Consider the following 27817-nt stretch of genomic DNA (forward strand, 5'->3'; position numbering starts at 1 on the left):
TGCACACTCTTGGCATTCTCTCAGCCAGCTTCATGAGCAAGTCACCGGTAATGCATTTCAATTAACAGGTGTGCCTTGTTAAAAGTTAATTTGTGGAACTTCTTTCCTTCTTAATGCGTTTGAGCCAATCAGTTGTGTTGTGATAAGGTAGGAGTGGTATACAGAAGATAGTCCTATTTGGTAAAGACCAAGTCCTTATTATGGCAAGAACAGCTCAAATAAGCAAAGAGAAATGACAGCACATCATTACTTTAAAACATGAAGGTCAGTAAATCTGGAACATTTCAAGAACGTTTAAAGTTTCTTCAAGTGCAGTCGCAAAACCCATCAAGCGCTAGGATGAAACTTGCTCTGCAGCAGAGGTAACTCTGCTGCAGAGGATAAGTTAATGAGAGTTACCAGCCTCAGAAATTGCAGCCCAAATAAATGCTTTACAGAGTTCAAGTAACAGATACATCTCAACATCAACTGTTCAGAGGAGACTGCGCGAATCAGGCCTTCATGGTGGAATTGCTGCAAAGAATCAACTACTAAAGGACACCAATAAAAAGAAGAGACTTGCTTGGGCCAAGAAACACGAGCAATGGACATTAGACCAGTGGAAATTTGAGATTTTTGGTTCCAACCGCCATGTCTTTGTGAGGTGAACAGATTATCTCTGCATGTGTGGTTCCCACCGTGAAGCATGGAGGAGGAGGTGTGATGGTTTGGGGGTGTTTTGCTGGTGACGCTGTGAGGGATGCTGTGAGGGATGTATTTAGAATTTAAGGCACACTTAACCAGCATGGCTACCGCAGCATTCTGCAGCAATATGACATCCCATCTGGTTTGCGACTATCATTTGCATTTCAACAGGACAATAACCCAACACACCTCCAGGCTGTGTAAGGGCTATTTGACCAAGAAGGAAAGTGATGGAGTTCTCCTAATTTTGCACGCCCAATTTTTCAGTTTTTGATTTGTTAAAAAAGTTGAAATATCCAATAAATGTCGTTCCACTTCATGATTGTGTCCCACTTGTTGTTGATTCTTCACAAAAAAATACAGTTTTATATCTTTATGTTTGAAGCCTGAAATGTGGCAAAAGGTCGCAAAGTTCAAGGGGGCCGAATACTTTCGCAAGGCACTGTACTGGGGTGCAAAGGAGCAAAACAATAAATAACAATATGATGTAGTTGAGGTAGTTGGGTGTGCTATTTACAGATGTGCTATTTACAGGTGCAATGATTGGTAAGCTCCTCTGACAGCTGGTGCTTAAATTGAGGGAGATATAAGTCTCCAGCTTCAATGATTTTTGCAATTTGTTCCAGTCATTGGCAGCAGAGAACTGGAAGGAAAGGCGGCCAAAGGAGGATATGGCTTTCGGGACAACCAGTGAAATATACCTGCTGGAGCGCTTCCTACGGGTGGGTGCTGCTATGGTGACCAGTGAGCTGAGATAAGGCGGGGCTTTACCTAGCAAAGACTTATAGATGACCTGGTGCCAGTGGGTTTGGCGACAAATATGAAGCGAGGGCCAGCCAACGAGAGCATACAGGTCGCAGTGGTGGGTAGTATATGGGGCTTTGGTGACTAAACAGATGGCACTGTGATAGACTACATCCAATTTGCTGAATAGAGTGTTGGAGGTTATTTTGTAAATTACATCACCAAAGTCAAGGATCGGTAGGATAGTCAGTTTTACAAGGGTATTTTTGGCAGCATGAGTGAAGGATGCTTTGTTGCAAAATAGGAAGCTGATTCTAGATTTAACGATGGATTGGAGATGTTTAATGTGAGTCTGGTAGGAGAGTTTACAGTCTAACCAGACACCTAGGTATTTGTAGTTGTCCACATATTCTAAGTCAGAACCGTCCAGAGTACTGATGCTGGACGGGCGGGCGGGTGCAGGCAGAGATCGGTTGAAGAGCATGCATTTAGTTTTGCTTGCATTTAAGAGCAGTTGGAGGCCACGGAAGCAGAATTGTATGGCATTGAAGCTCGCCTGGAGGTTTGTTAACAGTGTCCAAAGAAGTGCCAGAGGTATACAGAATGGTGTTGTCTGCGTAGAGGTGGATCAGAGAATCACCAGCAGCAAGAGCGACATCATTGATGTATACAGAGAAAAGAGTCGGCCCAAGAATTGAACCCTGTGGCATCCCCATAGAGCCTGGCAGAGGTCCAGACAACAGGCCCTCCGATTTGACACACTGAACTCTATCAGAGAAGTAGTTGTTGACCCAGGCGAGGCAGTCATTTGAGAAACCAAGGCGGTTGAGTCTGCCGATAAGAATGCGATGATTAACAGAGTCAAAGCCTTGGCCAGGTCGATGAATACTGCTGCACAGTATTGTCTTTTATCGATGGCGGCTATGATATCATTTAGGACCTTGAGCGTGGCTGAGGTGCACCCATGACCAGCTCTGAAACCAGATTGCATAGCGGAGAAGGTACGGTGGGATTCGAAATGGTCGGTGATCTGTTTGTTAACTTGGCTTTCGAAGACTTTAGAAAGGCAGGGTAGGTTAGATACAGGTCTGTAACAGTTTGGGTCTAGAGTGTCACCTCCTTTGAAGAGGGGGATGACCGCTGCAGCTTTCCAATCTTTAGGGATCTCAGACGATACGAAAGAGAGGTTGAACAGGCTCGTAATATGGGTTGCAACAATTGTGGCGGAATATTTTATAAAGAGAGGATCCAGATTGTCTCGCCCAGCTGGGGTCCAGATTTTTCAGCTCTTTCAGATTATCCGCTGTTTGCTATTTTTGTGAAGACTATTTGGTTCTGAGTTCTGACATATACGTTTTGTTTGTAAAAAAACATTTCTAAGATGAATACTTTTAGTTTTTCCCCAAGTCACTTCATTTTTCCGAAGTTACTTCACTGCTCGTGCAAGCACATGCAAATAAACTTGAAAGATTGCTCAGATATGCTTACATCGATTTTGACCTAACGACGAATAAGATAAGCAGAGTAAGGTGTTTACATGACTATTGCCATAATCAGTTTATTATTGAATTATTAGTGTGCATGTATACATACTCTGAGAGATCTAATGGTCAGGGACATGAACGCATGCACACACACACACACACACACACACACACACACACACACACACACACACACACACACACACACACACACACACACACACACACACACACACACACACACACACACACACACACACACACACACACAATCCCCTCCTCTGCACACATGCACACGCTTGCCAAGACAGACCTGCACATATAAAAGAGCATTCCTTAATCTCTCTTCCAGATAAATGCATTCCTGTGGAATATATCTGAGTGCCTGTGGAGGTGATTAATAAGAGACTATGTCTGAGAAAGACATCTAGTGAGTTACACTGAGTTACACTGAGATGTCAGTCTGTGGGTGCTGCAGCCATACCAGCCTAAGGGAGGGGGAGGGAGTGGGAGAGAGAGGGAGAGAGAGAGAGGGAGAAGGAGGGAGAGGTTTGGCTGCTGATGCAGAAAGCAGATGTGCTTCAGGTGGGAGGTCTATAGCTCTCTGGAGCTATAGAGGAGGGAGAGGGGGAATACTGTCTTTGACCATACGGTGTGTGTGTGTGTGTGTGTGTGTGTGTGTGTGTGTGTGTGTGTGTGTGTGTGTGTGTGTGTGTGTGTGTGTGTGTGTGTGTGTGTGTGTGTGTGTGTGTGTGTGTGTGTGTGTGTGTGTGTGTGTGTGTGTGTGTCTGTCTGCGTATGTGTGTGCCTGAGGCAGCTGTGTGATATTAGTCCAATACTGTTCCTACCATGATCATGAAAGTCATGAGAGCTGTTAGAAAGTTCATAGCCTTCATCTACTCTACCATTCTAAGGCTGGAAATTGCCAGGGACCTCACGATTTTATCACAAGACTTATGTGCCGATATGTATTGCGATTCAAAATCAAATCAAATCAAAAACAATTGTCACATACACATGGTTAGCAGATGTTAATGCGAGTGTAGCGAAATGCTTGTGCTTCTAGTTCCGACAATGCAGTAATAACCAACAAGTAATCTAACCTAACAATTCCAAAACTACTACCTTATACACACAAGTGTAAAGGGATAAAGAATATGTACATAAAGATCTATGAATGAGTGATGGTACAGAACGGCATATGCAAGATGCAGTAGATGGTATAGAGTACAGTATATACATATGAGAAGAGTAATGTAGGGTATGTAAACAAAGTGGCATAGTTTACATGTATTGATACATGTATTACATAAAGATGCAGTTGATGATATAGAGTACAGTATATATACATATACATATGAGATGAGTAATGTAGGGTATGTAAACATTATATTAAGTAGCATTGTTTAAAGTGGCTAGTGATATATTTTCCATCAATTCCTATTATTAAAGTGGCTGGAGTTGAGTCAGTGTGTTGACAGCAGCCACGCAATGTTAGTGGTGGCTTTTTAACAGTCTGATGGCCTTGAGATAGAAGCTGTTTTTCAGTCTCTCGGTCCTTGCTTTGATGCACCTGTACTGACCTCGCCTTCTGGATGATAGCGGGGTGAACAGGCAGTGGCTCGGGTGGTTGTTGTCCTTGATGATCTTTATGGCCTTCCTGTGACATCGGGTGGTGTAGGTGTACTGGAGGGCAGGTAGTTTGCCCCCGGTGATGCGTTGTGCAGACCTCACTACCCTCTGGAGAGCCTTATGGTTGTGGGCGGAGCAGTTGCCGTACCAGGTGGTGATACAGCCCGACAGGATGCTCTCGATTGTGCATCTGTAGAAGTTTGTGAGTGCTTTTGGTGACAAGCCGAATTTCTTCAGCCTTCACGACGCTGTCTGTGTGGGTGGACCAATTCAGTTTGTCCGTGATGTGTACGCCGAGGAACTTAAAACTTACTACCCTCTCCACTACTGTCCCATCGATGTGGATAGGGGGGTGCTCCCTCACAATTCTATATGCGTTCCTATTCAGTACTGTGATTTTATTGCAATTCGATGTTCCAAACGTATTTCTCACCATATGTTTGCTGGGGGAAAGGAGAGAGTCATGAGAAAACGAGTTTTGATCATTCATGGACTTAAAAGTGCTGAAAACAAATTGGCTCCCTATTTAAAAAGGTGGATAACAAGCTGGGAAGGAAAAATACTGACGTTTTTGTGCAGGTACAGCCGACTAGCACAAAAATAATATTGCAATATTGTCAAAACTATATGATATATTGTCAAAAATAATATCCCGAAATATAACTGCATCAATTTGTTTCCCCCATCACTACTTTGTATGTCCCTTAAATTCCTTAATCTGATTGAGTGATCAGAGGACATTCTTTGATTTTACAACCCAGGTGATTTCAGGTTTAGGTTAAGTTTAGGTTAAGTTTAGGGGAATTTAAAAGCTGTAAGTTTTAGGTCAAACTTATAACCCATAAGTAGTAGTGGTTCTTTCTCAGGTGCTTTCTTTTTGTGTGCTTCTGTGTCTCTTCAGTCGTGTGAAATGTAAGCTAAAATGTTAAGGAAATCAGATACTTTATCCTGGCCTGGTGGAATGAGTAGTTTTGACAGGCCTGATTGACTATGCTTCATTGTTGACATGTTTTGTGTGTTGTTTTGATTTGGTAGGGTGGTTTCGTCATTGTGTTGTGTTGCTGAGTGAGTTTATCACCCAGACAGACAGAGCTATCTCTTCATCTCATACGCTCTCCCCTCTCACAGTGCCACACGAGGCCTATTCCACATCTTAGATAGCACAGACACTGTTTATTTTGCTTTTTAAACACCGTTATTGGAGATCTCCCTCTTCTCTCTCTCTCTTCATTTATTTCTCTCTCCATCACTCTTTCCCATATCCCCTCCCCACTCCTCCTCTCTATCGCTCTTTTCTCTCGCTCTAGCTCTAGTGTGACGCAGGGTTTGTGTATGCTGTACACAAATTCAGCTAAAAGGAGAAAGCAAAGCTGTCTGAGCAGGGAAATATGATAATGAGTCAATCTTGTCACTGATTGACTACAGCAGAGAAGACAGATAAAGTAATGGGTAGTGGGGTTTTATCTCGTCAGGAACATGTGATCATAAAATCACAGAACCTGGTTCAAACCCTGGTGCATCCTCTATCTCCCTTTCCATCTCTCTTCCAGTACATATTGTATTTCTCTCTTCATACTCTCCCCTCTTCCACTCTCTCGCTCCCTCCTCTCTCGCTCTCACCTCCCTCTCTCCACCATCTCTTTCTCTCTCTCTCTCTCTCTCTCTCTCTCTCTCTCTCTCTCTCTCTGTCTGGCCATGCTCCAAGGCCCCAGCTACAGAGGAGGATTTAGGTCAGCCCTTGGTGACTGTGTAGTTGCTGTGGCCACTATTCTTACAGAGTAAGTGTGCGTCTCCGTACGGGACAGGCACTCAGGAAGAAATCTGCATGAAAACGAGTTGTCTCCCATTGAATGACTTTATTGAAGAATCCCTACTGTTGACCAATCACTGACGAAGAGGCGTAGACTTCGGCTATCGACTTCGGCTTTTCTTGAGAAAAAAATGTTTGGTGCCTGAACAGCCGAAAAAAAACTTTCTGAGGTCCAAAACGGAAAAAAAAATTCACAAAATACTCCAAACTGTTTCGTCTGGAAGCATTAGGACGCCTTGACCCCTTCTCGCTCCTCCCCCATCTCTTCCCTCCATTCCTTCCTTCTAATCAACCTCTCCTCCCCTGTTTGAAATACCCCTCCCTTTTCCCCTCCCCCTTTCCTCCACCATAAAACAGTCTGGAGAGGAGTAGGTGGAAGTTGACCCTAGAAACTGATCTAAGGTCAGTTTTGCACTTTCCCTAACAAATCGCTGAGCTTAATATCGGGTAGGGTACAACTGGTCCTAGATCAGTGCCTGTGGGCCACGTCTACCATTCCTTCTGGTGATGAGTAGTAGACACCTGGATATGATGACCTCTGACCTTTATAATAAGGGGAAATAGAGAACCGGATCTCGATTAGAGGAGAGAGAACAGAGAGGTAGGGAGGGATGGAGAGAGGGGGGGGGGGCTGAGTTGCAGAGTTAACCGCTAAGTAGATCTAAGTGGTGAAAATCAACTAATCGCTTCCAACGAGACCAGTTTGATTGCTGCTGAATTTTGGGACGTTAATGAACCCTGTTAAAGCAACAGGAGCCTGTGGCCACCAGTGACCTCGTCCCCAGGATAATTGCTAGCAAATATAACAGAGAGCGAAAGAGCCGGGCTGGTGGACGAGACCATCCAGTGATCCATCGTGTGACTGTATTCCTGTAGTGTAGAGATACCCCCCCCCCCAACCACCAGCCATCAGGCTCTATTCTCGGTCTCTGTCCTCACAGCAGATGAACGTCGCATGACAACTGGCGACTTATTGCCAGCTAATGTAATAGACAACGAACATGACACTCTGTCCACTCTCTCCCCCCTCTCTCGTTCTTCTCCCTCCCTTCTTAATCTAATATGCCTTGTAATGCAATTCCAGCTTCCAACCACCACCATCTGAAGTCTTAGGCCTGTAGCGACAACAGGGGCAACTGGCAGCAAATCAATCCGTTCTGTGTTCAAATCTCAGGTCCAGTGTAACAGCTGGTTGAGCAGCCCCTAGCTACGAGATAGAGGACAATGGCCTCGGCCACCCTATTGTGAATAAGACAGAGTAACAACAGCTAAATAGCAAATCAAGCTGTTAGTCCTTCATTTGGACTCATTTTAGAGGTTGTCTTTCTGTAACCGTGGCTGTTTTCTTCTCCCTGGGTCTGGCCTTAACTGGGGACAACCACAGGTTAAAATGCAAGCAGCACACAGCCTGAGATAGGGGTATTGGCTTGGTAACGGGGGGGGTCTATAACGTTATTCCTACAGTGTCTTCAGAAAGTGTTCACGCCCCCTTGACCTTTTCCACATTTTGTTGGGTGACAGCCTGAATTTAGCAAGGATTCAATTGAGATGTTGTGTCACTGGTCTACACACGGTACCCCATAATGTCACAGGGGAATGTTGTTTTTTAAATATTTTACAAATGAATAATAAATGAAAACCTGAAATGTCTTGAGTCAATAAGAATTCAACCCCTTTGTTATGGCAAGCCTAAATAAGTTCAGGAATAAAAAATAAAAAAAGCTTAACAAGTCACTGTTCCTAGGACGTCATTGTAAATAAGAATTTGTTCAATAGTTAAAGGTTAAAGGTTAAATCAAAAAAATGAAAATAATAAGTTGCATGGATTCACTCTGTGTTCAGTAATAGTGGTTAAAGTGATTTTTGATTGATGACTCCATCTCTGTACCCCACACATACAGTTATCTGTAAGGTCCCTCAGTTGAGTAGTGAATTTCAAGCACATATTCTACCACAAAAAAACAGGTAGGTTTTCCAATGACTCGCAAAGAAGATGGGGGGGGGGGATTATTGATAGATGGGGGGGGATAAGTTACCAATTACACTTTGGATGGTGTATCAATACACCCAGTCACTACAAAGATACAGGCGTCCTTCCTAACTCAGTTGACTGAGAGGAAGATTTTCACCATGAGGCCAATGAGGAATTTAAAACAGTTACAGAGTTTTAAAGGCTGTGATAGGACAAAAATTAGGATGGATCAACAACATTGTAGTTACTCCACAATACTAAAGCTGCATGACAGAGGGAAATAAGGAAGCCTGTACAAAAGGAAAGTATTCCAAAACATGTAACCTTTTTGCAATAAGGCACAAAAGTAATACTGCATTGAATATAGAGCTTTTTGTTTGGTGCAAATCCGACACAACACAACACTGAGTACCACTCTTCATATTTTCAAGCATGGTGGTGGCTGCATCATGTTATGGGTATGCTTGTCGTCGGCAAAGACTAGGAAGACTTTTAGGATAAAAATAAACATAATAGGTAAAATCTGTTTTTTTTCTGCTTTCCAACAGACATTAGGAAATAAATTCACCTTTCAGCAAGACAATAACCTAAAACACGAGGCCAAATATACACTGGAGTTGCTTACCAAGACGACATTGAATGTTCCTAAGCGGCCTGGTTACAGTTTTGACTTAAATCAGTTTTAATATCTATGGAAATACTTTAAAATTGGCTTTCTAGCTATAAGGCGAGACCCAGATGCAGACACGGGAGGCAGATGGTTTGAGTCTTTTGATATTTATTAAACAATCCAAAAGGGGTAGGCAAGAGAATGGTCGTGGACAGGCAAAAGGTCAAAACCAGTTCAGAGTCCAGGAGGTACAGAGTGGCAGGCAGGCTCGAGGCCAGGGCAGGCAGAATAGTTAGGCAGGCGGGTTGATTTCTTTTGACTTTCCCATGATGTCATGCAAAGAGGCACTGAGTTTGAAGGTAGGCCTTGAAATACATCTCCTGGTACACCTCCAATTGACTCAAATGATGTAAATTAGCCTAACAGAAGCTTCTAAAGCCATGACATAATTTTCAGGAATTTTCCAAGCTGTTTAAAGGCACAGTCAACTTAGTGTATGTAAACTTCTGACCCACTGGAGTTGTGATACATAAGTGAAATAATCTGTCTGTAAACAATTGTTGGAAAAATTACTTGTGTCATGCGCAAAGTAGAATTCCTAACCGATTTGCCAAAACTATAGTTTGTTAACAGGAATTTTCTGGAGTGGTTGAAAAACGTGTTTTAATGACTCCAACCTAAGTGTATGTAAACTTCTGACTTCAACTGTATACACCATGGAGAATAAGCGACACCCGGAGGAGGTGGAGACAATCACAAGGACATATCAGGGTGTGACACTAGCAATGATCAACAACCAACATGACAGAGCTTGAATAATTTTTAAAAGAATAATGGGCAAATATTGTACAATCCAGGTTTGCAAAACTCTTAGAGACGTACCCAAAAAGACTCACAGCTGTAATCACTGCCTTTTTTGCATTTTTCTTTACTTTGTCATTACAGATTATTGTGTGTAGATTGTTGACAAAAAAAATGACAATTTACTCCATTTTAATCCCACCTTGTAACACAACAAAATGTGGATAATGTCAACCGGTGTGAATCGATGTGAATACTCAATTACCTTGTACCCCTGCACATCGACTCAGTACTGGTACCCCGTGTATATAGCCAAGTTATCGTTTCTTATTGTCTAATTCTTTTTTCTTTTATTGCTATGTGTTTTACTTTTCTATTATTTCTCTTTCTCTCTGCATTCTTGGGAAGGGCCCGTAAGTAAGCAGTACACTGTTAGTCTACACTTGTTGTTTACAAAGCATGTGACGAATAACATTTCCTTGGATTTGATAGGAATAGGGAGTCGTGATTGCATTTCATGATCACTCTGGAAGAATGTAATGATTCCCTATTCCTGTTGTAAGGATAAATAGATCGTCTGTTCCTGTGTTGTAATCCCACCTGTTCCAGTGCTGTCAAATGGATTCCCTGCTAGCCCCCCTCCTCTCATCCTGGGGTGAAAGGAGTCTTTTGTGTCCCTACCTGCTTGCCGCTCTGCTATCCTCTCCTCACAACTACGGCTGAGTGACTGACTGGCTAAGTGAGAGAGCAATAATCCCTGTTAGCTCACACTTGAGTTTGGGGTTGTACCGTTGGAGAGGAGGAGGAGGAAGAGGGGGGGGGGGAAGGGGACCCCCTAGAAAGTGCGGGTGTTGAGTGGGACAGCTGTGTGTGTTTTTAGTGTATTTGTGTCTTGAGTTATGACATGAAGTGAATGTTGCTAGTCTAGTGGGATAGGACCTCTGTAACATCATCAGCAGTGCTTCCAAAGAAGCCAGAGCCGAAGAGTTTACAGATAGACACAGAATATGTCAGGGTGCACTTTCGGACACTACCCCTGGCAGCCTCAGAAGAGGATTTGTGGCCAGAAGCTCTCCTCATCTCCTCTCTATTCCTCTCCTCTATTACTGTCAGTGTGTCTGGAAGCAGTCAGTGAAAGCCCCTCTCATCTCCACAGACATGTTTATTTTCAGGTATGTCCATGGCTTCGTTCCAAGTGGCACACTTTTCCCTTATAGTGCACTACCTTTGACTAGATCCCTATGGGCCCCGGTCAAAAGTATTGCACTATAAAGGGTACAGGCTGCCATTTGAGATGCGGTCCGTGTGTCTGTCTCCAGGCCAGAGCAGATCAAAGCTGCAGCCAGACGTACATAAACAGTAATCCTGTGAGATAAAGGCTTCTGGGTGTAGAGTCCACCGGGCCTGCTGGACAGACAGGGATGAGACACAGATACAGACGGACAGAGACCGTTAAGGAGAGTGAGCGATAGGGATGGGTGAAGAGCGGGAGAGAGATATGGTGAGAGAAAGAGAACAAGTGGTAAGGAGGAAGGGATGAGCTAAAATATGTAGCAGATCTCCTCCTTCGCTAGAATGGACTGCCAGGTGGAGGAATTACAGTTGACACCGACAACGCTCTGCTGACCTTGCACAATTCATTCCTGGTGAAGGGGAATATGAGTGAGAGCGGCAGTGTGGATGGGAAACATATAGCCAGCGTCCCAAATGGCGCCCTATTCCCTATGTCGTGCAATATATATATATGGGCAAGGGTGCCATTTGGGATGCAGGCGTAGTTCAAAACAACTTTATAAAGAGTGAACTGATAGATGAGCTCCAGCTTTTTCTAGTTGTCTCACTATAGGTCTGAGGCCTGTAAACCTGCCAGGGTTTCTCAGTGAACCCAGTCACTCTGCGCATTCCTGTAGGGTTAACCATTGATCCTGGAACACGGTTTCATTTAAAGGGCCACTGGTCAGACTCACGGCCAAAGCTCCTACTCCCTGTCCCTGACACGCGGCCCATATTTAAACACTTGTCATGCTATCATGGCAAAGTCACATCACAGTTGTATGTCAACAGAGATGTTAAAGTTGTATTAGTGATAGTGGATTTTATTTTAATTGAACCTTTATTTAACTTGGCACGTCAGTTAAGAACAAATTCTTATTTACAATGATGGCCTACCCCGGCCAAAACCTAACCCGGACGACGCTGGGCCAATTGTGCGCCGCCCTATGGGACTCCCAATCACGGCCGGTTGTGATACAGCCTGGAATCGAATCAGGGTCTGTAGTGGCGCCTCTAGCACTGAGAAGCAGTGCCTTAGACCACCGTGCCACTCGGGAGCCCACTAATAATGTTATTACAATGATTTGCCATGGTGGCAGTATCTCCTGTCCTCCCTTGAATAATGCCTATGGCAGTTGTGTGGGTTTGTGTGTGGAGACGTGATTGATGTGTGTGCCAGTTGTGTGGGTTTGTGTGTGAAGACGTGATTGAAGTGTGTGCCAGTTGTGTGGGTTGGTGTGTGGAGACGTGATTGATGTGTGTGCCAGTTGTGTGTAGGGAGAGACAGATGCCCCAGTCATCCCCAATCATTGGCAGTGATTACCTCTGTCAGCTACAGTTTCATTGTTTCCTGCTCTCCTTTTCTCTCCTCCCCACGCTCGCATAATAAACATCCACTTGGCAACTGCTAAGAACCTTCGCCTCCTCATTGAATCTATTACTTTCCCTAACCAATCATCTCATGTCATGCATGTTGAATTCCAGAGTAATCGATAGATAGATTGATTCTAGTATGATTGTCTTTCCGTTCTGTCAGTCTGAAGGATATAATGGTCACTGTGGTAGAGGAGGTGAATTCCCCTGTTCTTCTTATCACACAGACAGCAGGATGTCTGTAGGCCGCTGATATGTGATCCTGACATCCCAGTCTGTCTGGTCACACTGTGAGAGAAACCCTTCTCCTGGACCCAGTTAGTTACCAAGTTCTTATAGGGAAAAGTTTCACTGTGTGTGTGTTTGTCTGAGAGAGAGAGAGACAGAGACAGAGAGAGAGAGAGACAGAGACAGAGAGAGAGAGAGAGAGAGAGAGAGAGAGAGAGAGAGATTAATTACACTTTCTCGAGCAGATTGATGAGAAAGCCAAACTGTTAGTGAGAGTGTGGGATTGACTCTACAGTCAAATAACCTGTTTGTTTGCTCTGTACCTGATAGGCCAGGGGCGGTTAGGTGTGTCACAGGGAAGGGGGTGCTGATATCACTCTAGACACCGATTGGTCGAAGTACAGTCAGTTTGGAATCATTGTTGGGATTCAAATATTTGAATGTTCGGAGAGCGAGAAAGGGGTCAGTTGGTCGCTTTGTGACTGCTAAATAGGGCTCAGTTTTTACTGGTTTTCATTGGTCGCTGTACCTTTTAAAATGTTATTGCACATTAAAACGTGGTTGCCAGTAAAATAAAATAAAAGTCTGTATGTCTAGTATGCCTGTTGTAATAATTGTTGGCTTTCTTCAAGGATTCAACACTTTTCCTCGTATTACCATCCTATTTGACTGTGGTAAATGTCAAAATGATTTAAACAATCACATTTCCACTGCAAACAAACCAATGCAGGGAAGGATTGGTCTTTGTGTGGAATGCAGAGGTTGTCCTTTCCTTCCGCTGTCATAGTGATTTAGGAGCGGAACATACCACTCTCTTCCTGCTGTAGGGGGGAGGTTTGAATCCCCCCTCTGTCTCACACAGGTGAGGTTGACAGGTTTGCGAGGGGAACCTGTCGACTGTCGTACAGATGAGACGTCTGTCGTTTGTTTTACCACCCGCTCTGCTTCTTCCGTTATCTGTGAAAACACTGCTGTCGTTGTTGGATGGAGTAGGTGGCCACCAGGGTTGTGCTCCGCTTCATTTTTACATTTACATTTACATTTAAGTCATTTAGGAGACGCTCTTATCCAGAGCGACTTACAAATTGGTGAATTCACCTTCTGACATCTTCTGACATTTTTAATTCGGTCAATTGACTTGAAAATCACCTGTTGTTTCTATGAGAATGTTTCAATTCATTACTAACATTTTAACATGCTTCCTGAATTGTGAGTTGAAAAACAATTTATCGACACCATGATGACCACACTCTGTGACTGTCAGTCACAGACCACAGACAGATAGTGACAGCAGTGTCATCGATCTCCAGAATGGGTGGGTGGGTGGGTGGATGGGTGGGGGCAGTCAGTGATATAGACAAGGGTGTTGTCACTCACTGTGACAGCTGGGGACCTTGGTAGAATGTCCCAGTGTCCCAGTGTCCAACTCCATCATAGTTAAGTTGGCTTATAAACTACAGGGACTGGCTGGTGTCTCCCAGTCTGTTAACAGCCTTAGCACCTCCTGCCTCGTAAACAAGACGCTCCTAGACACTGACCTATGGCGAGTTTGGAGTTTGTCCCACTTTTGGTTAGGATTGGGGGAGTTATTGCTGACTAGATCTGTGTCTATGGAAAACAGACTGCGGGTTTATTGCATTTTAGTAACCCAATAAACACATATGCAATCATCGCGTCTATGATTCATTCGCTGCTACAGCACGGCAGTTCACCGTCTGGATTCTTTAGCCTGAGATGACTAATAAAACATTGAGTGATACGCTGTGACGCTAATGAGTTTTACTGTTTGGATAATGTATTAATTTATTGACTTTAGCACTAGTCTCGTATCTTAATGGTTATTGCTAGTTCATGAATGCTCGGCATATCGTAGTTGCAACACACGGAATATTCAAGAAAACTGTACCAACTGCTTCCAACAAATGTCATGGATCTTATTTCACCAATGTTTCAGACTCTATAGACCTTCGTCACGGCATTTCATTGTGACACACTCAGATATACTTGTAAGCGGCATCTTTGTAATGTAGTGTGTGGTGCTTCATTGTTTCATATCACTATGGGACGGGTCCTGTCTTCTCCCATGTCACTCCCATGTAGTCCTGTTTACCCTCAGAGAACTCCACTTTCCATGGCGTCTGAATGTGACACACCCAGAGATGACTGGTTGCTATCTGCCCAGGGACACCCTGTGTGTGTGTGTGTGTGTGTGTGTGTGTGTGTGTGTGTGTGTGTGTGTGTGTGTGTGTGTGTGTGTGTGTGTGTGTGTGTGTGTGTGTGTGTGTGGTGTGTGTGTGCTTGTGCGTGTGCGTGTGCGTGTGCGTGCTTGTGCGTGTGTGTGTGTGTGTGTGTGTGTGTGTGTGTGTGTGTGTGTGTGTGTGTGTGTGTGTGTGTGTGTGTGTGTGTGTGTGTGTGTGTGTGTGTGTGTGTGTGTGTGTGTGTGTGTGTGTGTGTGTGTGTGTGTGTGTGTGTGTGTGTGTTGCCCTCTCATTGATCCCGAATAGAACAGCTGCAGGGATATAAATAGCATCTCTCTCTCTCTCTTGGGATGCCACGGGAAAGAGAGGAAAAAGATGGCAGTAAAACTCTTCCTGTATTTAAACTTGTTCTCCGGCGGTCTAAGGCACTGCATCTCAGTGCTTGAGGCGTCACTACAGAGTACAGACACCATGGTTTGAACCCAGGCTGTATCACAACCGGCCGTGATTAGGAGGCTCGTAGGGCAGCGCACAATTGGCCCAGCGTCGTCCAGGTTTGACCGGTCTAGGTGTAAGGTGTGCGTGTTGGTGGCAGGGAAGTCAGATGCAGGAGAACGAACTTGGTATAAACGGAGTCATTTAATAAGAACTACAAACAAACTCCAAAACCAAAATATACAAAAAATTATAAAATGGGTACAAAACCCGTCGCGCACCAACACATAATAGCACTAACATACAAACAAACAATCTCCAACAAGGACATGAGGGGAAACAGAGAGTTAAATACACAACATGTAATTGATGGGATTGAATCCAGGTGTGATGGAAGACAAGACAAAACCAATGGAAAATGAAAAATGGATCAGAGATGGCTCGAAGATCGGTGACGTCGACCGCCGAACACCGCCCGAGGTACCGACTTCGGCAGAAGTCGTGACAGTAGGCCGTCATTGTAAATAAGAATTTGTTCTTAACTGACATGCCTAGTTAAAATAAGGTTACATTTTTAAATACAAATAAATAATTAACAACAAATTGTATTAGCCTGTTGTCAACCCTCATTCCCCCAGCATTGTGTGTGGGGAAGAGTATGAGGGTTCAGTGGATCTATATAGTAACTTACCTAGAGAGTCAGGACTGTGTGCATGTACTTCATGGCCTATACAGTAGGCCTTTTCCCGCTTAGTTTACTCAGTGAGTGAATAGCTTAGATTGCCTTTTGAGTACACTGAGAATCGGTGCTGAAACATTTGTCAAACACATCATTTATTCCACAAACAAGACGGCTTGAGCTGTACTCTCAACAGCAACGGGTTTAGAGATGTACTGTTGTCTTAAGCTGAGTGCCAACAGCTAGTGTCAGGGCTTACTTCATCGCGGCTTAATGACAACACTCAACAGGTGACTGGAACCTCTAACACCTGCCTCCTGTATTGCGACTTTCTGTGGTGTGTGTGTGTGTGTGCGTGTGTGTGTGTGTGTGTGTGTGTGTGTGTGTGTGTGTGTGTGTGTGTGTGTGTGTGTGTGTGTGTGTGTGTGTGTGTGTGTGTGTGTGTGTGTGTGTGTGTGTGTGTGTGTGTGTGTGTGTGTGTGTGTGTGTGTGTGTGTGTGTGTGTGTGTGTGTCTGACCACATGGGGAGGGGGTGCTTTTGTGTGTACTTCTCTCAAAGTATATGTGGTGACTGTGGGTGTAACAGAGTGGAAAACATGGGTCGCCTTGCTCTTCTCTGTCTGATAGTGATGGCACACTGGGCAACACTTTAGAGAAGAGGGAGAGAAGGAGGAGGCTGTGAGGAGACAACAGTATCAACACCCAGTCTGATAAACAGTGTGAGGCAGTCTGATGAACAGAGGCACTGACAGGGGAGGGAGCAGAGAGCGGATATAGGAAGGGGGAGGCAGGGGTAGAGAGGGGTGTAGGGGTCCTGAGAAATGACCTAATTTGGGGGAGAGTAACTGACAAGGCACCTGCCCCTCAGCCGTCTCTCTCACACATGCATTCACATTGACTCAACAAGACTCCTGTAACCCGATCTCCCACTCAGAGACGTTTCAAAAGTATTTCAACTGCTGCAGCCACCTGTTGGCCATTCTCCTCCTACATCACAGCCCTATAGGCTCTCTCTGTATGCTTGGTGTTGAACATATAGACTAGCCCTATAGACTTTGTATGGATCAGTTAGAGTTAACAGTTTTGAGTTGCCAGCTCTCTCCCTATTATCCAGCATTATATCGAACGGGCCCATGCCAAAAAGGCTCTACACGGAGTATACCAAACAGGAACAGCTTCCTAATATTGAGTTGCACCCCCTCTTTGCCCTCAGAACAGCCTCAGTTCGTCGGGGCATGGACTCTACAAGTTGTCGAAAGCGTTCCGCAGGGATGCCGGTCCACAGTTGTGTCAAGTTGGCTGGATGTCCTTTGGGTGGTGGACCGTTCTTGATACACACACACAGGAAACTATTGAGCATGAAAAACCCAGCAGCATTGCAGTTCTTGACACAAACTGGTGTGCCTGGCACCTACTACCATAAACCCCGTTCAAAGGCACTTAATCTTTTGTCTTGCCCATTCACCCTCTGAATGGCACACATACACAATCCATGTCTCAATGTCTCAAGATTCAAAAATGTATTCTTTAACCTTTTTCCTCCCCTTCATCTACACTGATTGAAGTGGATTTAACAAGTGACATCAGTAAGGGATCATAGGTTTCACCTGGATTCACCTGGTCAGTCTGTCATGGAAAGAGCGGGTGTTCATAATGTTATGTACACTCAGTGTGTATGATATTTAGGTTAGTAAGACTTAGCAGTTTTCAGTTGTTCCACAAGTTGAAATGACACATCAGATTTGTTTAATTATTTAGGAGTGGCTTTGAATCAGGTGGAATCAACAACGAGACCTACTGACACCTACTTAACTCTGAACGCTGGCAGAGACTCAGGACAATATAAGCCAGTCCTTCCCATGCCATTTGGGATGCACCCTAGATCTCCTCTGAGAATGATCCGTTAGGATTGAGATATTTACTGTTTGTAAGTAAAGTGTGTTTGTGGACGAGAGGGGTAAAAATGCCTACACTTTCTTGTCATTGACAGGACAGGTTTGGCAAAATGCTTATGTATTCGAATGATATATCCCTACCAGTGACTGTCTACTTGATTTAATGTCTGATCGGGTCAATTAACTATTCAACGGCAGCAGGTAGCCTAGTGGGGCGGCAGGTAGGCTAGTGGTTAGAGTGTTGGGGCAGTAACCAAAATGTTGCAAGATCAAATCCCTGTAAAAATCTGTTGTTCTGCCCCTAAAAAAGGTAGTTAACCCACTGTTCCCCGGTAGGCTGTCATTGTAAATAAGAATTTGTTCTTAACTGACTTGCCTAGTTAAATAAAGGTAAAAAATGAACTATTCAACAAAGTTCAACACCAGTTGTCATGTGGCTGAACTGTGGTTGACTCTACTTCTGCTCTACAATAAATCCACTTAGATCAGCGTTTCCCAAAACTGGGTCCTGGCGTCCCCCCTGGGTGCACGTTTTGTTTTTTGCCCTGGCACTACACAGGTGCTTCAAATAACCAAGTCATCATCAAGCTGTGATTATTTCATTCAGCTGTGTAGTGCTAGGGCTAAAAACCAAAACGGGGCCCGGGACCCAGTTTGGGAAACGCTGACTTAGACAATGATCACTTCTACATGCTAAACAAATCTTTGCACATCTTCATGGCTTCAATTATGTACAGTAGTTCTGGTCCGCCTTTTAACTGTTGCTCTGCTCTGTAGTTCATCCATTTAACCCCCCCCCCCCCCCCTCTCTCCTCAGATGGAATCCATCAGGTCACAGCTCTGTGCACCCTGCGTGTCACCATAATCACAGACGACATGTTGACCAACAGCATCACGGTGCGCCTGGAGAACATGTCTCAGGAGCGCTTCCTGTCCCCTCTACTGTCCCTCTTCCTGGAGGGTGTGGCAGCCGTGCTCTCCACCAGGTAATGTGTCTGCTCCTACTGAGGGTTCCAGGAAACCTGGTTGGAAGATTCTCGGTATCAGGACGGAATAATAATCCTCCAACCGAGATTTCTGTCGAACCTGGGATTTCTGGGGGGGAAAGATATTGAAATGTTATAATCCTACATGGTTAGTCCGTGTAGCATTCTGTTGCTGCTACGGTATTTCTGCTCTGTGTGATCACAAGGCTCTCTACTCGCTATTCTCTACTCTCCACCAGCCGCCAGGCCGTCTTTGTGTTCAATATCCAGAACGACACAGACGTGCGGGGTGCCATCCTCAATGTGACCTTCTCGGCGCTGCAGCCAGGGGGTCCCCCAGGGAGGTACTTCCCCTCCGAGGAGCTGCAGGAGCAGATCTACCTGAACCGCACCCTGCTCCGGCTAATATCATCACAACAGGTTATTTGAATGAATCCCAAATCGACCCCTACCTACCCCATAGGCACTCCTGTAGAACTGGGTCATGTACAGTTGTCACGAAATTGAAGGAAATTATCAGAAACTGGAGGGTACTATCTGAACTTGTCGAATAATAAATGTTTTTGTTTTTTTTAAAGTTTAGCTACGGTGTGCCCTAATGAACACGACTCAGGTGTTCCCGATCTAAGTCAACCACTGATTCGAAGGAAGGAACGAAAACCAGCAAACTCTGTTGCCCATTTCATTTCATGGATTTGAGCAATTTCCTGATTAATTGTATCCATTCCAGGTGCTTCCCTTCGACGACAACATCTGCCTGAGGGAGCCGTGTGAGAACTATATGAAGTGTGTGTCTGTGCTGAAGTTTGACAGCTCCCCGCCCTTCATCTCTTCCGACACGGTGCTGTTCCGGCCCATCCACCCCATCAACGGTCTGCGCTGCCGCTGTCCTGCAGGCTTCACCGGGGACTACTGCGAGACGGAGATAGACCTCTGCTACTCAGGACCCTGCAGGAACAACGGGAAGTGTCGCAGCCGAGAGGGAGGCTATACCTGCGAGTGTCAGGAAGACTTCACTGGTGAGTGGCTCCACTCTAAGCTGTATTATCCTTTGCTAGCCTGTTTTTTAAGCTGTTGTGGGGTCTTGCCAAATGGTGTGGAAATTGCCATAGTAGTTGGCAAAGTAGCAGAAACAGATCTGGGACCAGGCTAATACTTTACTAGGTCTCTAAGTCACCCCATCCACTATCAGAGTGTAGCTTCCCATTTGGGTGACGCACGCATTTCATGGCAATCATTTTGGCTGCAGATCAACTCTGGTGTTTGCCAGCAGCAGGATGTGCCAACCCACTGATGATCCATCAACTACAAATGACCCCTTTACTAAATGGGAAAGCATGTGGTCTGTCTCAATGTGATTTATGTTTGAGATGAGGTTGGAATGCTGTCAAGCTGGCTGCCCCAGGTACACTCTATAGTAGGCCCTACTCCCTACTCCTATCACTCTGTCTTTGTGTCTATGAGTGATGGTCGAGGGTCGGAGATATCAGTTGCACTCGTGACGTTTTTATTATGGCGTTTGCAGGTCAACTGAACGGGAGCTTTCATCTGATAGTGATACCACATCTCTCCGTCTCTCTGTCCCTACAATGGGGCCCGGTAGAATATAATGACAACCCCACCACTCCTTTCCTCTCTTTCCCTCCACTTCCTTATCAGCTGTAATTACCTGATTATACCATCCTCCACCTCTCCGCTCCTCCAATGGGGGGCCTAGTCTTTGAAGGTCACAGTTCAACCTCAGCTAGTCAGGAGCCATTATGTGGCCGATGACAGCGGGGCATACTGTGTCTGCCTTGGGTTTCCACATCATTTCCACATTACAGGGAAACAGATCCTCCTAATTCTCCTCGGGAAAAAGGATTATACCGCAGAGAGAAGAGTCATTACCAGGGTCCAGACAGGGTCTGAGATCTGACGTTCTGGCATCCTGTGCCCCCCCCTCCATCCCACGCATACCTGGCTGTCCCCCCCCCCCGGAAAGATTTTGTCGGGATGATGGTTGACACAACACTGGAGCTGGAGTTGACGCCAATGGTTGGTGGCTGTCTTAGATAAGGAAACTGATGGACTCCGAGATGGAGTACCAGTCAGAGCCATGGGAGTCTGTCAGTGGAGGAATCAGGAATCTGCCTAGGCTGGCCCACTTTGGCATGCAAACTTGAGCCAGTCAGCCAGTTTCCTGTGGTCTCATAGACAGACAGTCTGTCAGTGGGAAACTGAGCTGTGTATCTGTGGTGGTGATGTCCAGACCAGTAGTTAGTCTCCATAACCCTAATTTCCTCCTTGGGCGCCGTATTAGTATGGCTGACCCTTTAAATGAGCATATTTCACTGCACCTATCCGGTGTATGTGACAATAAAACGTGATTATTATTATTAGAATCTCCATGAGAACCATTCAGCGGAGCAATATGGAAACAGTGACGTCTGCTCAGTGTCTTCTGTCTCTCAGAAATGGGAAATGGGAATGCAGTTTATCAATATGACTTTGTGTGTGTCTGACCGGCTGTGTATATCACTCTTAAACCTTACCGTCTCCCTCCTCCCTTCCCTCCTCCCTAGGCGAGCAGTGTGAGGTGAACGCCCGGTCGGGGCGGTGTGTCCCGGGGGTGTGTAAGAACGGGGGGAAATGTGTGGACCTGCTGGTGGGGGGGTTCATGTGCCAGTGTCCCCCGGGAGAGTACGAGAAGCCTTACTGTGAGATGACCACCAGGTCCTTCCCTGGTCGGTCCTTCATCACCTTCAGAGGACTGCGACAGAGGTTCCACTTTACTGTCTCATTCATGTGAGTACTTGGAAACCATTTACTCTCTCTCTCTCTCTCTCTCTCTCTCTCTCTCTCTCTCTCTCTCTCTCTCCCTGTCTGTCTGTCTCAGCTCCCCATCTATGTCTACCCCCTCATTCTCTAGCTGAATCAATTGTACTATTCTCCCCATTTACCGTCTCTTCTCTCATCTCCTGTCGATGTTCACCTCACACACACACACGGCTACACAGACTAGGTGTGTTAACAGAGCGACATGCAATTTGGTACAAGGAGGGTTGCACAAACAAACACACTTCACTCAGTTCAGTGTACCAGTTCAGTGGGGCATGTAGAGACATCTTTATTGTGTCGGAGCTGACACCAAAACCGCTTATATTAAACACATGAGAGGGGTGTGTGTGTGTGTGTGTGTGTGTTCACACTCGAATCTGTTGAAACTGCCGTATAGGAAAATATAACCATTTTATAATGGTTTCATAACCATTTTAGTCAAGGCAGGAACACAGAAATGGGAATGCAAGTCAAGTTCTTTGTCTCTCAAATGACTCCATATTCCCGGACCATAACCTATAGTAAACTACATTCTATGAGGCAGCCCTATGTGGCTCTGGTCAAAACTAGTGCACTTGCACAATAGTGTAAATATTGTATCAGATCTGTTGCTAGTCCCATTTGAATTTCTAGGTGGGGTGAGGATCATAAAAGTGGGTTGATGTGAAAAGCAGAGTGTGTGTCGGTGAGAAGCGGTAGAACAGGGTGAAAACAGGAAGCTCCCTGTGATGAGGTACTCTTATCACTGTTTTCTTTTATCGGCTGTGTCTTCCTGCCCCCCTGCCCCCCTCTGCACCTCCCACTGCCCTGCTGGCATCTGGTGTCTGACTCTTGTGCCCTCTGTGCCCCTCATAGCATACACAGGCAGACAAACACACACACACTATGGCAGGGGTTAACAGGGAGATGGGCCACCAGGGCAGGGCATCTACTTCCTCCTTCCTGTCTCTAGACCACTGTTCTTCAAGTCTCTCTTCCTCTTTTCTTCATCAGTAATTTCTCACCCCTTCCTTACACACTTCTCCAACCCCAAATCCCACCTTTCATATATACTACGCGACCAAAAGTATGTGGACACCTTAATGCCCATGATTTTGGAACATTTCATTCCAAAATCATGGGCATTAATATGGATTTGGTCCCCCCATTAGTTGCTATAAAAGCCTTTAATCTTCTGGGAAGGCTTTCCACTAGATGTTGGAACTTTGCTGCGGGGACTTGCTTCCATTCAGCCACAAGAGCATTAGTGAGGTTGGGCACTGATGTTGGGCGATTAGGCCTGGTTCACAGTCAACGTTCCAATTCATCCCGAAGGTGTCCTATGGGGTTGAGGTCAGGGCTTTGTGCTGGCCAGTCAAGTTCTTCCACACTGATCTCGACAAACCATTTCTGTATGGATCTTGTTTCATGGACGGGGGCATTGTCATACTGAAACAGACAAGGGCCTTCCCCAAACTGTTGCCACAAAGTTGGAAGCGCATAATTGTCTAGAATGTCATTGTATGCTGTAGCGTTAAGATTTCCCTTCACTGGAACTAAGAGGCCTAGCCCGAACCATGAAAAACAGCCCCAGACCATTATTCCTCCTCCACCAAACTTTACAGTTGGCACTATCCACCGGACTGCCAGATAGGGAAGTGTGATGCATCACTCCAGAGAACATGTTTTCAGTGCTCCAGAGTTCAATGGCTGCAAGCTTTTCACCACCCTAGCAGATGCTTGGCATGCTTGGCCATGGAAACCCATTTCATGAAGCTCCCGGCGAACGGTTCTTGTACTGACGTTGCTTCCAGAGGCAGCTTGGAACTAGGTAGTGAGTGTTGCAACCGAGGACAAATTATTTTTTACGCGCTACGTGCTTCAGGACTCGGTGGTCCCGTACTGTGAGCTTGTATGGCCTACCACTTTGTTGCTCCTAGATGTTTCCACTTCACAATAACAGCACTTACAGTTGACTGGGGCAGCTCTAGCAGGGCAGAAATTTGACAAACTGACTTGTTCGTAAAGGTGGCATCCTATGACGGTGCCACGTTGAAAGTCACTGAGCTCTTCAGTAAGGCCATTCTACTGCCTATGTTAGTCTATGGAGATGACATGGCTGTGTGCTCAATTTTGTACACCTGTCGGCAATGGATGTGGCTGAAATAGCCAAATCCACTCATTTGAAGGGGTGTCCACATACTTTTGTTTATATAGTGTATCTTATCTGGCAGTTTGGATTCGGTACACAGACTCTGTGACAGTCTAACTATGCCACATACTGTAAAAATCTAATGAATATTCGTTCACAAAAATAAATCATTTGGCTATCCATATTTGATATGTCGGATTTGAATGGGTGCCATTTCGCCACCAAATGTGACTTTTACAATAAAAGTTTGACCCTGTGTCCATCTTGTCCCCAGGTTTGCCACCAGAGAGAGGAATGCCCTGCTGCTGTACAATGGGAGATTTAACGAGAAGCACGACTTTATCGCTTTGGAGATTATCGAGGAACAGATCCAACTCACCTTCTCTGCAGGTGAGAGGGCGGCAGTGTGTGTGTCCACAGTAACAAATAATCATGCTCACACAAAGAGCTGGAAAATGACTTTCAAGTTGTTTGTATTAACACTAGCTTGATTAATCAACTCCGCTGTAATGATTTCATTAATGTGGCTTTCACAAACCTTGGTAAACACTCTTATCAGTGTGAAACAAACAGTTCCAGGATTTCGTTAGAATGTGTCCTGTCAGTTGTCTGGCTGTGCTGCTGTGCTGTTAAACCTAGAGATGCATTGACTTTGGCTGTGTGAAAGGAATGAGTGTTTTCCTGTGGTCAGATAGCAGCTGCTTCCCCCAGTAACAGAGCCTGGGCTGACTGATTCATGACAGTATAGACACTTAACAAGCCATAAAGACCTACTTACACCTTAGCCCTGCTCAGCCCCGCTCACACACGCTCATAAACAGAGGAGCAAAGACTGGGCCACTGCTTCCTCTGGCTCAAACACCAATACGCACGCAAACAAACACAGCTCTTGTTGAATCCACTACGCCGAGTGTGTCTCACTGCCATTGCCTAGGGAGCCCTGGAGTTTATACCACACAGCCAACGAGAAAAGGCAACGTCGTACTGCAGAAGTCATTGCGTTTTTCTGATAAAGACTGCTAAACACCATGACTAATGGCTCTGTGTAACACAGCTACGGTGTTGCGTTACTGCTGACTGAGTCAGTGGGTAAGTTCTTCCAGGGGAGCTCCTGCCCTTGGTAAACAATCAGTAAAAGCCCCGGGTAAATCCGGTGTGATTGTTGCTCTGCAGACGTTGTGAATGAGAACCATCGATACGGTTGGGGAAAAGCCTGGTGTTCTTACAGTGAGTGTGATTTATGATGACTGTGTGAGCTGACTGGCCTTGTGAGTCTGGCTGCGTTTTTATTTCCCCATGTTGGAGTTACATGTTTTAGCTTCATGAATGAATGGAGGAGAGAAGTAGGTTTCCTTACGTTGATTTGAACTTTGACGTACGTAGGGACTGTAAAAATGTTTTTTTTTAAAATAATGCATGTTGTAAATCATGTATTGTTTATTAGTAGTGTCGTACGATGGCACTACTATAATAGGAGACATTTATCACCCTATTAAAGTAGAGCCTATAGGCCTGGCATGCAAGGTTATGTACATTCAACAGACAATATGGTGTTGAATTAACCACAGCCTCTTTTCATCTCTCTTGTCTTTCCTATCGTTCCTCTCTCCCTCTTTCCCTCTCTCCTCATCACTTTCTTTCCCTCCTCCAGGAGAGTCAAAGACCGTGGTCCATCCCTTTGTTCCCGGTGGGGTCAGTGACGGCCAGTGGCACTCTGTCCAGCTGCACTACTACAACAAGGTAAGACACCGCTACACCGTGTTTATCTCGCTGTCTCGTCTGGCTTGTTTGTTGCTGTACATAGAAACTGTAAACATATGTTGAAGACAAATATAATGGACACCTCAGTGGAGAAGTCTGCGCACCTGTCATGTTCACCTACTCAGATAACCTGGTTGATAGTCTGTTGATGTTTTGGCCACCTTTCGATCATTTATTATGGACCATCGAAGTAAAGTGTGACTACACTTAAGTACCATATTCATATTTGGTATTTTATCAGGATCCCCATTAGCTGTTGCAAAAGCAGCTACTCTTCCTGGGGTCCACACAAAGAAACGACATAATACAGAACATCAATAGACAAGAACAGCTCGAGGACAGAACTACATACATTTGAATCATAATGATCATGATTGTATCATGAAGATTGTATGAGTCGTGTGTGTGTGTCTGAGTTAACCATAATTTTATTACATGTGAACTGTTGGAACAGGGTGAAACACGGCTGTTATTTTCCTTACCCTCTGTATGAAAGCCAATCGTAAGGAGCATTATAATGCTTATTTCATAGTGTGGATCAAATTCACCACCAAAGGTATATATTATGACAGTAAATTGCTGGGTGTTATTTTCCCACAAACTTCCATGGCCTCGGGCCCATGGAATTACAATAGCAGGCTGACAACATCTACCTCATCTAATTCAAACTTATATTATAGATTATGCTTCTCTGAGCATGAGAGTTTCTTAGCGCAGACTTTTAGACTCTTTTCCAAAGAGCATATGTTACCTGGAAGGCATGAGCCTTGTGTTGAAGCTTTAGAATAACCTCATACATTTTTGTCACAAAAGACACCGGTTTCTTTATTTCCTGCCTGTCTTTGATTCCCTCCTAGCAGGTTTTAGAGACATCCAGTGTCTGGCTGTCTGATTGTCTGACAGTGTGTGTGTGTGTGTGTGTGTGTGTGTGTGTGTGTGTGTGTGTGTGTGTGTGTGTGTGTGTGTGTGTGTGTGTGTGTGTGTGTGTGTGTGTGTGTGTGTGTGTGTGTGTGTGTGTGTGTGTGTGTACGTACGTACGTACAGTGAAGTCCAAAATGAATTACACAAATTTTGGACCCCACTGTACGTATAGTTTTGTTCAGCCCCCTCTTAAAGAGGATCTGCCTCTGTTCTGACTTTGCCAGGATTGCAGAAAACAATCTAGCATTTTGTTACACTACCTATCAACTAGCCTTATTTCTACCAGTCATGCTGGCACTGACAAGCATTTGGTCTCAGAAATGTAAATAGATAAAGATGTTCTTTAGAGCAGCATGGCTGTTGTCATTGGTGTATTTAGGACAAATCCCAACCTTTCTCAATAGGAACCAGTTCTAAAGAGAATGGTTATTGTTAACGAGCGACATATCATGTAGCACTTTGTGGTTAGAGCGTTGGGCCAGTAACCGAAAGGTTGCTGGATTGAATCCCCGAGCTGACAAGGTAAAAATCTGTCGTTCTGCCCCATGAGCAAGGCAGTTAACCCACTGTTCCCCGGGCGCCGAAGACGTGGATGTCGATTAAGGCAGCCCCCCCGAACCTCTCTGATTCAGAGGAGATTAAATGGTTAAATGCGGAAGACACATTTCAGTTGAAGGCAGTTCCCTACTTCGTTCATCTCAATACAAGCACAGTGTTATTTGCACTGTACAAACTTAAGGAATGTTGGTTTTCATTGTTCTGTTTGTTGTACTGCGAGTGTTGTGGGGGTATAGTACCATGGGAACGGGTGATTAATTTCCCTGCCATTGCCAGTCTGGGCAGATTTCTTGTTTCTGAACCAAATCCTCCTCTTTCTTGCTTGTTTAGTTTCTCCCATGACTGGACTTGTCGCCTTTAAGCTACTAGTGTTCTGTCGGCAGCGTAAAACAAACCCAAACGCATACACACACACATGCGCACGCATATGGGCGAGCTCACACGCACACTAGAGGTCTTCACGAGTCCAACAGACCTGAAATTCCGAGATCCGACCCGGTCCTAAATTCTGACTTTTGTCTCGGATCTGGGTCGGGTAGGTGTAACTAAACATGTATTATAGATTGGACCCGTCCTCTGTTAATTTAAGAGGGACTGTGTGAATGGACTGTGTGAAACTCGCTATTCAGGTTTGTTGCAATTTTCTAAGTTTTATTTATGTTGGGATCATGGATCTTTCTCTCAATCTCTCAAGGGCTTCTCTTACTTTATATATACAGTACCAGTCAAAAGTTTGGACACACCTACACATTCCAGGATTTTTCTTTATTCAACAAAACAATGAAATAACACATGGAATCATGTATTAACCAACAGTGTTAA

General features: G+C 45.0%; 1 protein-coding gene across 3 annotated transcripts in view; it reads left to right on the forward strand.

The window, feature by feature from the left end:
* Positions 1-27817, forward strand: part of LOC135516057 (cadherin EGF LAG seven-pass G-type receptor 1-like) — a 123975-nt gene that overhangs the window by 35360 nt on the left and 60798 nt on the right. For all 3 annotated transcript variants that reach the window (XM_064940054.1, XM_064940053.1, XM_064940055.1), the window contains exons 2-7: positions 18636-18804; positions 19044-19224; positions 19535-19823; positions 21369-21591; positions 24030-24145; positions 25407-25495. In XM_064940054.1, coding sequence (XP_064796126.1) covers positions 18636-18804; positions 19044-19224; positions 19535-19823; positions 21369-21591; positions 24030-24145; positions 25407-25495 — 1067 coding nt within the window. The remainder of the gene's footprint in view (positions 1-18635; positions 18805-19043; positions 19225-19534; positions 19824-21368; positions 21592-24029; positions 24146-25406; positions 25496-27817) is intronic.

This window comes from Oncorhynchus masou, chromosome 27 (assembly GCF_036934945.1).
Source record: "Oncorhynchus masou masou isolate Uvic2021 chromosome 27, UVic_Omas_1.1, whole genome shotgun sequence".
In the NCBI taxonomy this organism is placed as follows: Eukaryota; Metazoa; Chordata; class Actinopteri; order Salmoniformes; family Salmonidae; genus Oncorhynchus; species Oncorhynchus masou.